Genomic DNA, 16,783 nt, shown 5'->3' with positions numbered 1-16,783 from the left:
CATCATCATCATCATCATCATCATCATCATCATCATCATTCAATCCATTGATCGATCAATCACCTTTCTTCAGTCAACAACATGGATCAGTTATAATCATCATTCATAATTTATCATCATATTACACAATTACAAAACATAAGATCATCATCATCACTTGCATCATCCTCACACAATTACACATCATAATAATCTTTTATCGTTCTTTATATACAATCATCATCATATCATTACACATCATCATCATCATCATCATTCAATTAATCGATCAATCAATCCTCATCAGCCAACGTATATCTTGTATCCCTAATTATCATCAATCATTAATTCATCATCTTTATCATTATCCTCATATGATTACACATCATTATCACGATTACTTATCCTCATCATTGATCACTCAATAAGTCATTCTTCATCAGTCGTTCATTCAGATATGATGAATTAATTTCATAAAAAAANAGAGAGAGAGGGGGGGGGGATTATTAAAGTTTTGAGCACAAGCTTATGAATAAATGAAATAGAAGAAAATTATTGATTCTATAATTTATTTCAAGCCCAGGAGACAGATATCAGAATATTATTTTTACAAAACAAGAAGTTTTTCCCATTTTTTCCCATTCCTTTTCAAACTTCTCTCTATAAGTGTCTCCTTTGCTATTTGCTATAAATCTTTGTATATTATGGTAGTATTTTATTGTGTTAACCAAAGCATTTAGCATTCAGCTATGAAGACAACGCATTTTATATATATAGTGTTTAATTATAATGAGTATCTTATTATCAATTCTACCATTCACATTTTGTGTAAAAAGTCCAAATAGATAAGATTCTTTAATGAAATCAAAAGGAATAATGAGTGCATCTAAAATAATTTCAAATCTAAGAAGAAGATTCTAAACCTCTTGACATTCCCATAAAATATGGGTAATAGTTTCAATATCCGAATTGCATAGTGTACACATAGAGGATACAACTATTCGAGTGTTAATAGGAAAGAATATGTTGTCAGAATATGGTGATTTATTCTATACTGAAACCACTGACATTTTGTATTAGAAGTTATAGCAAAAAAAAAAAAAAACTGATGACAAGAAAAGTTACTAAAATCAAAGACTCTATTCCATGTCTTCGGTCCTGATGGAACAACGCTATTTTTTACCAGGATACTATAAAAATGTTTGGAACCTTTAGACGTTTTAAAGAATGGTTCTAAGTGTACAGGAATAAAGGGAGATATCAATTTCAATGTGTCAATCTGGAGTAGAGTTGAAATGTTTTACAGCAGAAAGAACACTGTGATAGTGGAGAAAATGAGTCTGTATTTGATAAATTTGAGTGAATTCATGAACTGTATAAAAGGAACCAGAATTATAGTCTGTTATCAGGTCATTTATATTAATAACTTCATTTTTATACCAATCCTTAATGAAAATTGATTTTCCATCAATAGTAATTTTGTCATTTAATCATAAAGGGGTCTTCAATTATACCTCATTTTTGTTAATATTTATTTCATTTGCCAGATGCAAGTTTTTACATTTATTTTCGCATAGCTTTATATAATCTGAATCACAATTTGCCAACATGTCTATGTTAGTGAGATAAATAAATGATTAAATTGTGAAACCAAAATTGATTTTATTATGAATATTTTACCAATTAGTGTTAATAACCTCCTATTTCATGATCTGATAAATGATTTAGGTTTTGTAAGTATTTTTATCAAAGTTCAGTTTAGGTATCTCATGTACATTAATGTAAAATTCAATGCCAAGAAGTGTGAAGTTTTCCCTACCCCATTGGAAGTCAAGTTCTGGAAGGAATTTATCTGAGCTTAATTTGTTATTGCCAATCCAAACCACTTGATTTCTTGAAATAATAATCTTTAATCCTGATATCCTGATGTAGAAATTAAGCTCAGTAAAAGTTTCCTGCAGTGATCTTGCTGTACCATCAAGTGCAAGTGCAGTGTCTTCTGCATATTGTGATAGAAGTATAGGACAGTTATCAACATTAATACCCTTAATGATTTTCTTAATGTTTCTTAGTTTTATAGCTACAATTTCAGCACCAGAATATATTTATAGTGAGCAATCGGTTCCCCTTGACGACAGCCCCTTTTTACTTAAAACAATGAAGACAGATTCTCTCCCTGATTAATAACAGCACTAGCACACTCGATTAAGCAAAACACTCACTGTAAATTATCCAAAAGAAATGACACAATCACAAATACAAAAATGTACACACACTGTCCAAACACTGCCGTGATATCGGTAAAACCAGGGTACTTCCTGGCGGCACAATCGTCCTAGCCCATTACCGATCACCATGCACTTAATACTCATTTTACACAAAGTTGGAATCTTCTATAAGAAAAACTGTCTGTGAGTTGTGTGCAAAACTGGAGCCTTCTCTTTCTACCATCAGTCAGTATAGAGAAAAGCTTACCGTCCGTACTGTATGAGTTGTTCACACACTTCTTTGTGAGATCCTCGAAAACGGTTTATCCAGTTTTTTGGGTGGACTTTGATGACCTCGTTCCTTTTTCGTCGATACGTAAACTTGACGATGATGTTTCTCGGTCTTTTCCAGTTAATCTTTCCAAGATGATGAGCAATGTCAATATCCCCACTAGTAATATGCACCTCAAGTTTCGAAGACACAAGGTTCACGAATTTGTCCACACATTCCACCAAGTCTCTGAATCAGATGTGTCCTTAAGTCCGTTCATTCTGAGTGAATTATTGCTGCTCCAAATCATTATGACGTGCCTCGATAGCGTCATTAGAACACTGGAGATCACCGATTTGGGTCTCCAGGTTTTAAATGGTCATACGGAGATTCTCATTTTCCATTTCCAGTTCGAACACTCTCCCTTTGAGTTCTTCAACCAGTTATATATATGTTCCTCTCGTATGGATTATTTTAACTTCTCATCTCGGAATCTAAGTCTGCCTTTGTTCTGAGTGAAGTTAACAAGGATGAAATCTCATCGGGTCTGTCCTCAATATTCTTATCCGCTGGCCTGGTCTTCCACTGAGTATTACGTATATCAAGTCAACGTATACAAGTCCATATAGCTATAGTAGAGTGTGCTGTGATCAGTAGTAACTAGGTAGGGTATCAGGCCATTGTCCTAACTCAAAACGTCCAAAATACACATTTCCACCGAAAATTCCAAAAAACAGATACTGATAAGGGATAAACTTTCAACTTATGTAGTATGTAATTCAAAAAATATAATACAAAACGTGTAATAATATAACAGAAAACCCTTTTTTTTGTCGGAGCTCCAGACAAAGGACTACCCAGGCCAAGCGTGACATTGACACTCCTATACATAGTAATAATAAACAAGTCTGAATTGTAAAGAGGGCAATACCAGAAGTCGTCCCCTAAACGGACCCTTTTGTCACAAATGGTGCATTAGATAGAATGTCCGATGCCATATTGCAATTACATAATATTTTTTGGCAAAATTAGAAATAGTAAGGGACCATTAGCATATATTTGGCCTCAACCCATAACTATGTCAATCGTTTATAAACCACAGCGACCATGTTTCATTACCGATCGAAAAATGAAACTGTTAATACATAAAACGTGCTAAACGTACCCTTATTACTAAAAACGTGATTGGCAAATAGAAAAAAACTGACTTTGTTTGTGAGCATCATTGTACCTGAACAAGCCCCGCTACTTCTGGCACATAGTGAGTATCGACAGTGTGCCGGACAAGTCTGCTTACAGTCAATGCCATAAAACCCGGATGCACATTCTAAACACAATTAAACAAATACATGTTTGATGTTTCGTTGCAGTAATTATATATACGTTCACAAAATTGTTTTAATTTATTATAGCAATTATATTTGCCTTGCTCTAGTAAAATACGTCCTTTTGTTATTTGATATATTTAAATTGTGTTTTAATAATGTACATTTAAAGTAACCTCTTGACGTATGATATCAAGTTTCTTACTGCGATATAGTTTTGCTATACCCCAAAATTACTTACTCCGTCTGTTTTACTATGCCAAAAACGTAATATTCCATACGCTACAAAACATTATCTCATGCAGTCACGTCTCAGCGATACATAAACAGAGAATGTCTTTACGTAAGATCCTAATTATATCTTTCTGAACACATTTTAACCGTCTCAAATAGAATGTATCTTGTTAAACAAAATTCGGGATTAATGGACTAAAAATGCTATTGAGATATCGGTGATGGCTTTCGTTAAGAACGTTTTGTTATGATTGTACACCATGTATGATCACCATTAAATGTCCTAAATGTATTGCTATACACACTTAAAACGGATACTTAATGCAACAGAACCTAGATGTTACAGTAGTCAGTGCAATAAAGGATAGATATCCTAATATTTAGAATTAATGCTTTTTGTATGATTAACCGACTATTTCACGTTTCAAACTAATAAATAGGGAAAATATAATTATATGATTTTACTTCTGTCAATTACCTTAAATATTACCATACCTGTACATAACCCACTGGTCTGATAACATATATCCCTTTCACAATTAGACGGGCAGCTTGTGTTGCAGGTCATCACCAAAATAGCCAGGTCTCCATGCCTAAATAACAACATCAGCAGTCATTTGAGACTAAATAAATACATCATTCTCTTTACTTTACCAAAACAAAACGATAAATTAGGCATATGTTCAAACAAGAAGTACAAGACAAAGCTGGCTTGAATAAAACATAAATACGATTTTACATTTGTATCTCTTTTCAAATAAGTATACAATTGCATCGTGTTCTATCTTCAATTTCATTAAGAAATTTAGTCAATCATAGCAAATTTGAACAAATAATTATAAAACATTACTTTGGGCACACAAAACGAAGATCTCAATACCTCGGATTAGATATTTTGAAATGATTTAAATAATGTTCTTGCCCTTGAGCGTTTTATTATACATGCACAGATAACAGAGAATACATCAAAACAAATTTCAGCTCAAAGTAATTTCAATGACAAAGTCACCAAACCTGTCCATGTCCCCTCGTATTGTGTACATGTGTTGTTTTCACAACTAGAAAAGCATAACTTCATTCCATAGATGCTGTTAAATTGCGCTAAAAGCAGTCATGCATCATAAAAAGGGCTCGTCATTAGACGCATCTTACGAGATATATTTGAATAAATCATGTCACTTTTTACCCCGTATCTATTCAGGTTAACCGTTTTCATAACCTATATTTAGTCTAGGTATACTTCTCTCAAAGCTGCGTGGGGTTTTAGAGTATGACGCACATATATACAGTGTGCAAAATGAAGAAACGTTAGACCAGCACATTCCTGATGAATGATTTCAACTTGCATTTCTATTCAACAATTATATTAGTTTATATAGGAGAGTTATTGAAAAACATCGGTTTATTTTTTTTTTAAACTGGTTCGATTTTAGGACATGTTAATCTACCCACCCTTCAATGAAATACTAACAAAGCATGTTATCGTTCAAAGTTAGAGAGTCATCCCTATCCATGGTTTAATGAAACAGAGCTAAAAAGAAGACATGGAATGTGAGTACGTCTATTTCCACTAAATTGGTGTTTGGAATTTATTCATAGTTTATCGTGTTCTAGATTACCTATCTTGATTCGCAAAGATCATGTCAATTTTACCGAAAACGGAAAAAGCCAATAGCTCTGCAGGTTACACCTATATACATGTTTCCCTACGTTGTAATATGGCTGCAAATTATACACCATTAATAAAATTTGCACATCCTTTTAATTTTAGTAAACATTATAAACAAATCAAAATGGGATCTTTAACAGTAGCGTGATTTTTTTATGCAAAATTGATATGTATTGTCTATGTTAACATAACAAATACAATATATGAAAAATAAATAATTTCCTAAATAATCCTCAATACATGTAACACATTTTAAACATTTTTTTTCATACTTTCCACTGATACATACCTTTACACACTCCATTGATTTGCATACATCGGTTGTCTTTACAGTTGAACAAGCAAGTCTGATTGCAATTGCTTCCATAATACCCGGGAGTACACGCTTTCATGGAAAATCACAAAGAACAAGTCAGAATCCGAAAACAAAGTTAAGAAGCTATATTTTCCTTATCTACGATTTAGGTCTTTAATTGTCACTGAGAATGTGATTGCACTCAATGGTGCTCGAAACATGTATATTTTAAAATTTATATATTGTGAACCGAATCTGATTAATTTATAATAAAATAATGCAATTATAACATGACATCATTAAGTTGATAATGTATATCAGCAACAAATACCTCCGAAGTGATATTATTGTAAAACCAGAACGAATGTAAAAAGAAATATTAATTCCATATCAATGGTGATATAAACTAAAGTATATCGAATCAAACGCCTTATTTAGTCTTTAGCTTACAGTTCTATTTTATTTAGGAGCAGGGGTATTTGTTACATTTCTAGTCATTTATTTATTTTGCGTATTGCCCATTCATTAAACAACATTTGAAGGAATATTACAATATTTGATATCGTCAACTTTAAAGAAATAAAGCAAGGACAGATATTCTTGTCTGACTCCCCATACAACAAGTTTATCTCAACACATTTATATTGTGTGACATTGAACGAAAGACAAATGCATCAACGTTTACAAAACTTATTTCTATTCACATGAACAACCTACTTGTCAAATGTCCAGACCAAAAGACCTTTGGTTATGTAGAAAAAACAAGTAAAAGGAAAAGAGGAAAGAAAGCTATTGTTTTTTTTTGTTTTTTTTTAATCACACGTGTTATATGACAAATGTACCGGTTATCAACTTTTTGGATTCCTATGTTTTTCTTTTTTTTTTAATCACACGTGTTATATGAAAAAAAAATACCGGTTATCAACTTTTTGGATTCCTATGTTTTTCTTTTTTTTAATCACACGTGTTATATGAAAAAAATACCGGTTATCAACTTTTTGGATTCCTGATGTTGAAAGATATTGTTGGTATCCAATTTTTAAGTATGAAACACAGACTCGTTTTAGAACTATGTACATTAACGTGTTAAAATGGATTTGTTTTTAATTCGTAATACAATTTCAAATACTTTTCTGCTTAAACTTCAATAGATAGAATAATTCGTTCCTGCCATAGTGAAATATTCGGTATCAGAATAACAGTTTGAATATGTTGCACACGATGATGATTTAATTGTATAGTGCTCCAGGAGGACTTGTATTACCGTACCTTGAACACCCACACGTGTGTAAGTCAAAGAGGTCACGTTTGTCATAAAATTAATTCTGAAACTATGTAACTATTCCTGATTTAATCTTCCTATATCCATACCTTTATGCATTTATCTAGTTTTGAAATTCCAAGCGGGGACCGATGCTAATGTTAAATCTCTATTGATGTTGACCCTACCATTATAACTATATGATTGTACTTTTATATTTTCGTCAATAATCGTACATATAACCATACCTGTACATAACCCACTTGTCTGATTACATTTATTTTCTTTACAATTGGACGGGCAGCTTGTGTTGCAGAAATCACCATAATATCCAGGTTTGCATGCTTAAATAAAACAGAGCCTCAGCAGTCATTTGAGACTTAATACATACATCGTTCACTTTACTTTACCAACAAAAGGTAGATTAGGTATATGATGGTCAAACTAGACTGACAAAAAACGCAGGCTTGAATATAAAATAAATAAGCTTTTAAGAAAATTTCTCTTCATAGAAAAAATACAATTGTATCGTATCTATCTTCAAGTACATTTAGAAATCAATCAAGCATATGAAATGTGTATCAACAATTCGAATTCTTTACTTTGAGCATACAAAACGAAAATCTAAATACATCTGATTCGATTTGTAGATTATAATTACATCAAGCATTTATTTCTGCTAAACTTTCAATAACAAAGTCACCATACCTGAACTTTTCCCTTGATTTTGTGTGCATGTGTTGTTTTCACAATTTGAGAAACATAACCGATCACACTTCACCCCATAGAAGCCGTTGAAGCAAGCTGAAAGTACACAAATATGTGAAGCTAAACTTCGTTTTTTTATTTCAATCGTTTCCATGTGCGAAATATTGATTACGAAAATATTGTTAAGATTTTACCTAAGCTTGAGTAAATCAACGTCTTTTGGTGTGGGGAGGCAGGGGTAGGGAAAATCAGGTGTGTAAAGGGATGCAGAGCGGATACGGCCAGCGTAATGGGAAGCAAAGCGGATTATGGCAACATATACTTGCTTGCTATTTTTTCATCTTCTATAATCGTCCTATATGATACCAAATACTTTTACACAAACAATGCACGTATTAAACGTGTCGCAACGTTTCAAGACCGACTAAACCATTTGTAAAGCTATTACTTAGTGAGATGGTTATATTGTTTACCTGTACAACGATGTAGGGGAAATTGTATATTGTGTATGTCACTCGACGAAATCAAACTTTGATATCACATATATTCCAAACTGATTAATCTTATTGAAGTTATTGTCCTAGAGCTTTGTAATATTGTATGGAAGTAAAACACTAGTATTGATTGCAAACTTATATGAAAGATAGGAAATAATTATAACCATTCATCTGTTTAATTTGTATGTAAACATTAGTTTTGTAAACCTTTAAATATCTATGAATTGCGCTCAAAGCAGCCATGGATCATGGAAAGGGCTCCACATAAGACGCATCTTACGACATGCATTTGGATAAATCATGTCACTTTTTTCTCTCTACCTATGCAGGTTAGCCGTTTCCATAGTCTTTATATATCCTAGGCATAGTTATCTCAAACATCCATAGAGTTTTAGAGCATAATGCACATATATGCAGTGAACATATAGAAGAAGCGTGTCTAAATAAGCTTTGATTGACTGTAGTTAATAAATGGGTTTTTTATAAAAAAAAAAAAAATATCGATGCATGCTTTAATTAAACATTAACAATAACCTGTTACAGCGACAGTGATATATATCTTATATACTCTCTTACACAGCTGAATGTTTTTCTTTATTGCAATATAAAGTAATGATGCATACGCAAGTAAAGGACAATAATCACAATATGATTCCATTGACAATTGGATCACACATTTAAACTTAGGAAAATAGGTTATAAGATATAATGAAATATAAGCCATCAGTGAGTAGATCAGGTGCTTTTTTGTAATACTTACGACTACAATTTCCGGATATTTTGTCACAAACACGATTGGGACAACCGACAGAGCAGTTATCACAGGACGATCCGAAGAATCCATCCTCACAGTCTGGCCAATGCAAAATCAAAACGAACTTTATATATTTTCCTATTGACATTTGACGCACATATTAATATACAAAACAAACCTATCTCATATAGAACAACGTTGTACTGTATGCATGTCATGAATATAAGTTAAGAATCGTCTTGTTTTCAAACGCAATGTCACCTCAATATGATGTAATCAATTTTCATTTTGATGATGGGTAAATATACCATCACTAAATCATATTCGGACCTGATATTTAACAGCCATGTTGTTACGTTTCTTGCTCACTATTACCAGAATGTGTTTAAATCTCATACTATTTTTTTCTGTTTTGTGTTCTTTCTGCATATTTTATCATGTCCTAGATTACCTTTCTAGATTCGCAAAGATCATGTTAATTTTACCGAAAACCTACGTTAGTTTTAATTTTTTAGACGTTATAAAAAAAATCCAAATGTTATCAACATTTTTTTGCTTTATCTATGTTAACATGACACATACATTTGTGAATTATATATAATTTCCTAACTAATCCTTAAATAACACATTTCTCTACACGTTTTTCATACTTTCCAGTGATGCATACCTTCACACTCTCCATTGCTTTGCATACATCGGTTGTCTTTACAGTTGAACAGGCAAGTCTTATTACAATGGTTGCCATGATACCCGGGAGTACACACTTTCATGGAAAATCACAAAGAACAAGTCAGAAACCGAAACATGATAAGAAGCTACATTTTCCTTATGTAAGTTTTAGGTAATTAATTGTTACTGATAATGAACTTGTACTCAATGATGCTTAAAACATGTTTATTTCAAAACACAACTGAGCAAGAACAGTTGTTTATTGTGAACCGAATCTTATCAATTTATTATAAAAAAAATCATAATATAATTTCATGTACTTGATAAATATATATCAGCAAATAAAACCTCAGAAGTGGTATAATTTTAAAATTTGAATGAATTTGTGTCCCCACAGCCAATACATTATATTTTATGACAAGAAATTAAATTAACACAAAATGTAAACAAAAATATCCATATAAATGTTGATTTAAGCTGAAGTACATGGAATCACTTACCAGAACAAACACCGGATTCTGCATTACATATGTTATCATAACAATTAGAGGGGCATTCCACACATAAAGATCCAGGCCTATAGTATCCAACTGCACAGTCTAAAAATAATATTAAATATGTACATAATGTATACATTTATAAGACGTATTGTCTACAATGATTTTAGAATTATGTGGCGATATTTTATATAATAAGTAGAAATGGATATTGAAGACTGCTTACCATATGCTGATTTACTTGAATAAGAAAATGTTATAATGTTATAATGAGCATGATATTATATTGTTTACATGATAAACATATATATATGTTATCACTGCACCGAAAGCCTATACGATGCCAAAGCAAAGACAATACACAGTATGTTGAATCAAGTTATGAGCACGACATACACTCTTTGTTAATACTTAAAATGAGTTTTATCTCAACGGTTCTCGTGAATAGAAAAATGAATGATAAACTGATTTGTTTTCTGTCGTTCCACAGGTAAATTACATGTTGTACTTTTTTCCAGTATTAATATATTTAGATGCATGTACTTACATGCACATCCGCCGGTCAATGGATCACACAGGCTATTGGCACAGCCTACATCACAATCTGAATCACAATTACCATCACCATATTTCCCAAGCGGACAACCTGAAATATATTAGCATACAAGTTTGGAAATATGCCCATCTGTTATCATTTAAAAAATAAAATAAAATATATTTAACCAATTTGTATTGTTCTATCATTGGCCAAATACCTTGGATGTACACAATTCTGTATATGTTTCATCTTCCACAACGTTATAACTTCATCGATTTGTGTTAACACAAATACAGGTACATACACACAATTATTAAAAAAAAATCATATTGTTAAATATTTAATTTACGTACCGTACACTTCTACCTCACAAAGCTCCAGAATAGCGTTTTCAGAGTACCACCATAGACCTCCTGACCGTCTGTCGCTGTATATCGTCAGGTACTGGGCGCTACCTGTACAGTTGATCTGGGGAGTCAATGACAACGCGGCCGACGTTGATGTTGTGTCTTTATGACAAAGGTAACCGTTCCGCCAATCCGACGTGTTCGACTGGTATACTTGATAGCCACCAAATCGTTGTCGTTGCTGATACACTTGATCTAAATTTGATAAACAATATTATCCACAAGAGCTTATGTGTATATACTGTTTTTACGCAGAACCATTTTCGTGTTTTCGCCAGGAAAACAACCACTGCATGTTCTGTAACAAGCGACCAATGCAGAAACATCATGAGGAATTAGGGATTTTCATTTGTTTTCTCTTTTTTTTTGATAAAACTTCTGCAGCATACATTTTTACGTGCGGTATCGCTATATTTTTATTTCCATTCCAACTATTTTTTGACGCTCTACTTTGTAACACTTTCCTTTTTGCCCTTATCATAGACTAGGTATATTTATCTTGATACAAAAATCAATTTATTTTTGTATCGGTAATGCTTTTATTACGTTCCATTAAATTGATATATCACATTAAAGCATGTATAAAGGGAAGACTGATTGATTACATGTTGGTTGTTCTCATCAGCATTTTTTTTTTAATACAAGTGTCCCTAACAAAGATTGTCTTTGTCACATCTCCTATCCGTAGGTACATGGACAGAAATACATACACATGTATCGACCGTTGACGTGTGTTGACGTATACACCGAGACCGAGTCAGAGCACTTGAGGTTTACGATACCAGTAGTATACACAACAGTCCGTCGTTAAGAAACAATAATTCAATCATGGTCTATATAAAACAGTCGTATGAAAACCTCTGGTGTAGAGACGATTAATTTGTCAGAATGTCGACTATATGGAAAGCATTACACATAACATAGACAACCTGATATGTGTATGGTATACGAAATACGTCATTGAATGTACATTTTGCTTTCTAGGTTATTACAGTTGTGTGACCGCTCAACGCATCACAAATAGCGTGCGCACATCGTGCATACGTCGTTCACACATCGTCCGCATATCGTCCTCACATGGTGCGTACAACTGTGCGATTTAAAAAAAAATCGTTCGCCCCCTTGTGCGCCTCTCTTCGCACAACTGTGCGATTTGGTACAACTTGATCAATATTACGGAATGAAAAGTAAATCGAATGCTCGCATACATTAATGTAGACTGTATATATTACTGTAATTTCTTATCACAATAATTAAGTTTATGTACAATTTTACTCTGCGTGTTACATAGTATTACAGTGACCGTTAGACTGTCAATAATGGCTTTGGCTCCATGGTAACAGAACAGCTAAATAACAATTTGATGAGTGACCGGAGTTTTACCTGGCCTGTGCTTGACGGGTAGACCAGATATGTGATGCCATATGACCGTTATGAAAACACAACTGGACGTTTATTATTTGTTATTTACATTCGGTTTGGCCCATAGCTCACTTTCACCTGGATTTTCACACCCCGACGAGTTACGTTATTACCCCGGGCGAGGGGTCCAGGTACATGTATCAAGTGCCTATGTTTATACAGGACTGTGTTGCAATTTAAACATGTGTCGATAAAGGGCGTTTAAAAAAACACCGAAAACACAATTTCTAAATTTATGAAAGTTTTAGACAGAATGATAAGCTTATAGAGGACCATATGGAAGAATAGCCTTTGGCTAAACATGTATTTTATCCTCAATAAATAAAATGTATTATTATAAGTAGTAGTATTATGTAACTAGAATAAGGAAACACACTTAAAAATCAGGTTTATATGTTTAAACACGAAACCGTATATATTTTTAAGCCAATCCTCAATTTACACCCAACCACGATACTTATCGCAGAACGTTCGTCCATCGTCCATACAAATGTGCGCAAGCAATGATCGTCCACTTTTATATCGTGCGTACATCGTGCAACACATCTTTCACACACCGTGCGCACATCGTGTACACACCGCACGTCGTGTAACGATGTAAGAACCCAAAACTTTGTGTTAAATGATGTCAAGCTATCCTCGTTGATTTTACCATTATCGGGGTGGGCCTAACGGGCCGTTTAACCATGTATAGCTAAAAATAAATGTAATTCATTACATAATTATTTAAATATCGTTTTTGAATGTCAATAATCTGTATTCCGGGATCAAAGACTTCGCAATAACCACAGCGATCTGAATACTGGTGGGATGGGGATGGGGTGGAGTTACATTAGTCGTTGTTCGCGACATGCAGTTAGACAACACAGTGTTGTCTAAGGTCATGAACAACACGAGAAACTTAAAACCAGAATTTTGTTTTATTGTTGAATACAAAATCAAAATATTTGATTACTCACCTCTGTAGTATATTTTAACGTATTCCATAACGATCAGTCCCTCTAGATCTACTTGCCACCATGCCTCCTTTTCACCCATCTTTGTATGTGAACAACACTTTTGGCTGTCGAAGATTTGTTTTTTACAACCATCTACTGATTTACCACTACGGTATGCAGCACTGTGGTTTGAACTTTGAGTGGTGAATTTGACATTTGGCTCACGACTGGTGTTAACTGTAAAATAATGAGTTATGATTGTATATCTAAATATATCTATATCTGACTGATCTAAAGTACTAAACATTGTCAATAGTATCAATGTGTTGATGGTAAAAGCAAGTATCAAAAGAAAGAAATGATAATCAGAAATTAATGGAGAACGGCTATGAATGAAGGTAATAAAGGGATCAAATAAACCAACAACAACAACAAAAAATTGGATAATTTCCTTTTTAACTTATGTTTGACTTTTGATTGAAACTGCTAATTACAATTATTCAGCCATAAACGAAAAATAAACAGTTATCACTTATGAAATACGCTGATGTAAGTGCATACCCTCACGATAAGCTTGAAAGCGTTAGCTAATTATGGTTTAATACTTTAATCTTGCTTGTAACAAGCATTTTCATTGGCTTTACAATTTGTAATCAGCCCATAACATAAAAAAATGACGTCGCCGTGTGTAACGTTGCTTTTGATTGGCTGATACAGCAGCACAATAATTTCTAAGAGAAAAAAGTCCATCAATATAAGTGGATTTCCACAGGGATTGTGTATAGTAGATGAAATTATAAGGATTCACTTGTATTCTCATCATAAACCGCTTCGCGGTTTATTTAGAGTACACTTCTTTTTTTTGTGTTATATCTCCATAACATGAAAAATATGTTCACGTTGTTCCTTCAATAATGATATTGAAAACGTGAGATCAGGTAATAATAGCAAAAATGTGAGTAAAGTAAGAGAGAAAATAAAAAGCCGTAGTTGTTCGTGTAAGCACGGCATGAAGACAACCGCGATAATATGTATCTCTGCAAATCAAAATTGCAGACGACGTTACTGCAAACCCAGTAGGTAGTAAACAGAGGCTAAAGATTGGAATTGTGGGATGATATGTCTTATCTTAATACCACTGTTATTATAATCGTTGTGAGTTATAATTGCTATCATGGTAAAAGTAAGTTAAGAAAACAAATTGAGAAAAAAGAGAACTCAATTATATCTGATTCGACAATTTTGTCCGCAAACATTGTCGCCCTAAAGAAGTCATTGACCATGCCCCCCACGAAAATAATTTGCACAAAAATAAAATAAATGTTGAATCATTAGAAACAAAAATGAGAAGATAACCTCAAGATTTTTTCCAGAAAGATACATTTAGATGATTTAACATAAGACTTACGTACAGGGTGGTATGGGTAATGTCTGCAAAGGCGCCGTGTCCACACGCACAATTACAACATAAACTTTTCTCACTAGTTTTATTAAAAACAAAAAAAAAGCACTTGACCTCACGTATTCAAGATGAATTTTGTACAATAGCAAGCCTTCGGTTACACGCTAACCGAGGTGATATCGATTACAACAGCATGCTTTACATACTTAACTACTCTGTTTTTTTTCTTTTTTCTTTTTCTATTATTGTCTCATAGTGACTGTTGATCTCTGTTAAATGTTATGATATGCATATGCCATGTTTCCGTCTGGAAAAAAACGGTATCGATGTCTTCACTGCCGTTACTACGTCTTTGCCGATATATCTTTTGAAGTTGTTCGGATCCAGTATCTGAATTTGACAATACTGTCAGTATTACTTATGAGACCTATAGGACAAGGAATTAATGTACACAGTGTAAACAATATGAGGTCGTAAGATTTTCGGTGATATCTGCACCTTTAAAACACAGAACACTTACCTTACGTAAACACCAAATATATATAATATGATACTTCTAATATATAAAGACAATAAGCCGCTCGGTTAATGTATAACAATAAGTTGAAGGTGGAATATATTGGTTCATACCGATTATGAAAGACTGATGTTTTACTGTCATTGGCTTGCGAACAGTGTTGTAAAATCATATCAATCGCTCTACCAATGTGTATACAATAGAAATAGCAATACCGGAAATCGCCATTATATAGCAATATTGTCTATGTACATATCCTGAAATAAATGCATATCGATTGATACTACACAACAACTCAACGCGGAAGTTTAAAACATGAATATCGGGTACAATCTATATACTTACCCCTACCTTCTATACAAGCAATGCGTTCTATATTAAAACACATGGGGCTTATGCTACGGGATATACATGTAGGTCCAGATCAACGTGACGTATATGTTTACTATTAGAATGAAGAAAAACCGAAAATGCACATCCAATCATACCTGATGTGTTGACAATCATTAAAGTTGATAAGAGACACAGAACCTCCAGCAGCCAGATAGTACACACCTCCATTCTACATATCCTGCGTATCGTATAAAGCAGGAGATTTGTGTCTGTTTTATTTCAAGCGCACAGGTATCCAATGAGGAAGTAAACGTTCTGCTCTACTAAACTACAACATTGCACGGTAATTTGATAAGGTTGCAGTGCATTTTTCATTTTATTTTTATTTTGTTTTGTTGCCTGCCGTTAACATGTCTAAACTTACCTGGATATATTGTAGTTTTCGACTGGCACATACTTAATATTTGTCGACGGCATCATGTACATTCTGATTATAAATCGACGGGTTTCGTTGGCAAGGAAAGCTAATTCATTATTATGAGTATTATGTAATTCAAAATGGAAGGACATTTTATTTTCAGAAAAAAATGTGTATCGGTAAACCTGTCTTCTGTTTTCCCCTATACAGCTTTAACTTACATGTTTCTCATTGTCCCTTTTTCTAGCTATATAACCGACATACGAAACTCAAAACGAGGCATATTGTTGGACAGAGCTAATTAGTACATCACATGATAATGAAGAAATATGGTCCTGCTGTAGTAGTGAACATATGTTCATTTTATTGTTGTGGTGTCATTTTATAATGGATTTAGAATAAGCCTTTACTACACATGTGCCTGAAACAGAAACTCTATTAA

The 16,783-nt window shown here is 33.3% G+C and overlaps 2 protein-coding genes across 6 annotated transcripts in view; both read right to left on the bottom strand.

Annotated features, from left to right (window-relative positions):
• Window positions 1–4,676, bottom strand: part of LOC110460866 (scavenger receptor class F member 1-like) — a 10,319-nt gene extending 5,643 nt beyond the window's left edge. The window contains exons 1-2 of one of the 2 annotated variants that reach the window (XM_021514064.1): window positions 4,512–4,676; window positions 3,689–3,784 (exon numbers count right to left, since the gene is read on the bottom strand). In XM_021514064.1, coding sequence (XP_021369739.1) covers window positions 3,689–3,784; window positions 4,512–4,623 — 208 coding nt within the window. In that variant the 5' untranslated portion in view covers window positions 4,624–4,676. The remainder of the gene's footprint in view (window positions 1–3,688; window positions 3,785–4,511) is intronic. The other variant, XM_021514065.1, reaches the window with a different exon arrangement.
• The window catches only part of LOC110460865, a 53,125-nt gene extending 36,912 nt beyond the window's left edge, over window positions 1–16,213 (bottom strand). The window contains exons 1-8 of one of the 4 annotated variants that reach the window (XM_021514058.1): window positions 16,079–16,213; window positions 13,693–13,908; window positions 11,258–11,506; window positions 10,914–11,012; window positions 10,370–10,468; window positions 9,868–9,963; window positions 9,207–9,299; window positions 5,975–6,070 (exon numbers count right to left, since the gene is read on the bottom strand). In XM_021514058.1, the coding sequence (XP_021369733.1) occupies window positions 5,975–6,070; window positions 9,207–9,299; window positions 9,868–9,963; window positions 10,370–10,468; window positions 10,914–11,012; window positions 11,258–11,506; window positions 13,693–13,908; window positions 16,079–16,151 (1,021 nt within the window). In that variant the 5' untranslated portion in view covers window positions 16,152–16,213. The remainder of the gene's footprint in view (window positions 1–5,974; window positions 6,071–9,206; window positions 9,300–9,867; window positions 9,964–10,369; window positions 10,469–10,913; window positions 11,013–11,257; window positions 11,507–13,692; window positions 13,909–16,078) is intronic. The other 3 variants (XM_021514060.1, XM_021514059.1, XM_021514063.1) reach the window with 3 other exon arrangements.
• Window positions 16,214–16,783: the final 570 nt, after the last annotated feature.

This window comes from Mizuhopecten yessoensis, unplaced genomic scaffold, assembly GCF_002113885.1.
Source record: "Mizuhopecten yessoensis strain PY_sf001 unplaced genomic scaffold, ASM211388v2 scaffold10501, whole genome shotgun sequence".
Taxonomy (NCBI): Eukaryota; Metazoa; Mollusca; class Bivalvia; order Pectinida; family Pectinidae; genus Mizuhopecten; species Mizuhopecten yessoensis.
This window is presented reverse-complemented; position numbering and strand designations above follow the sequence as displayed.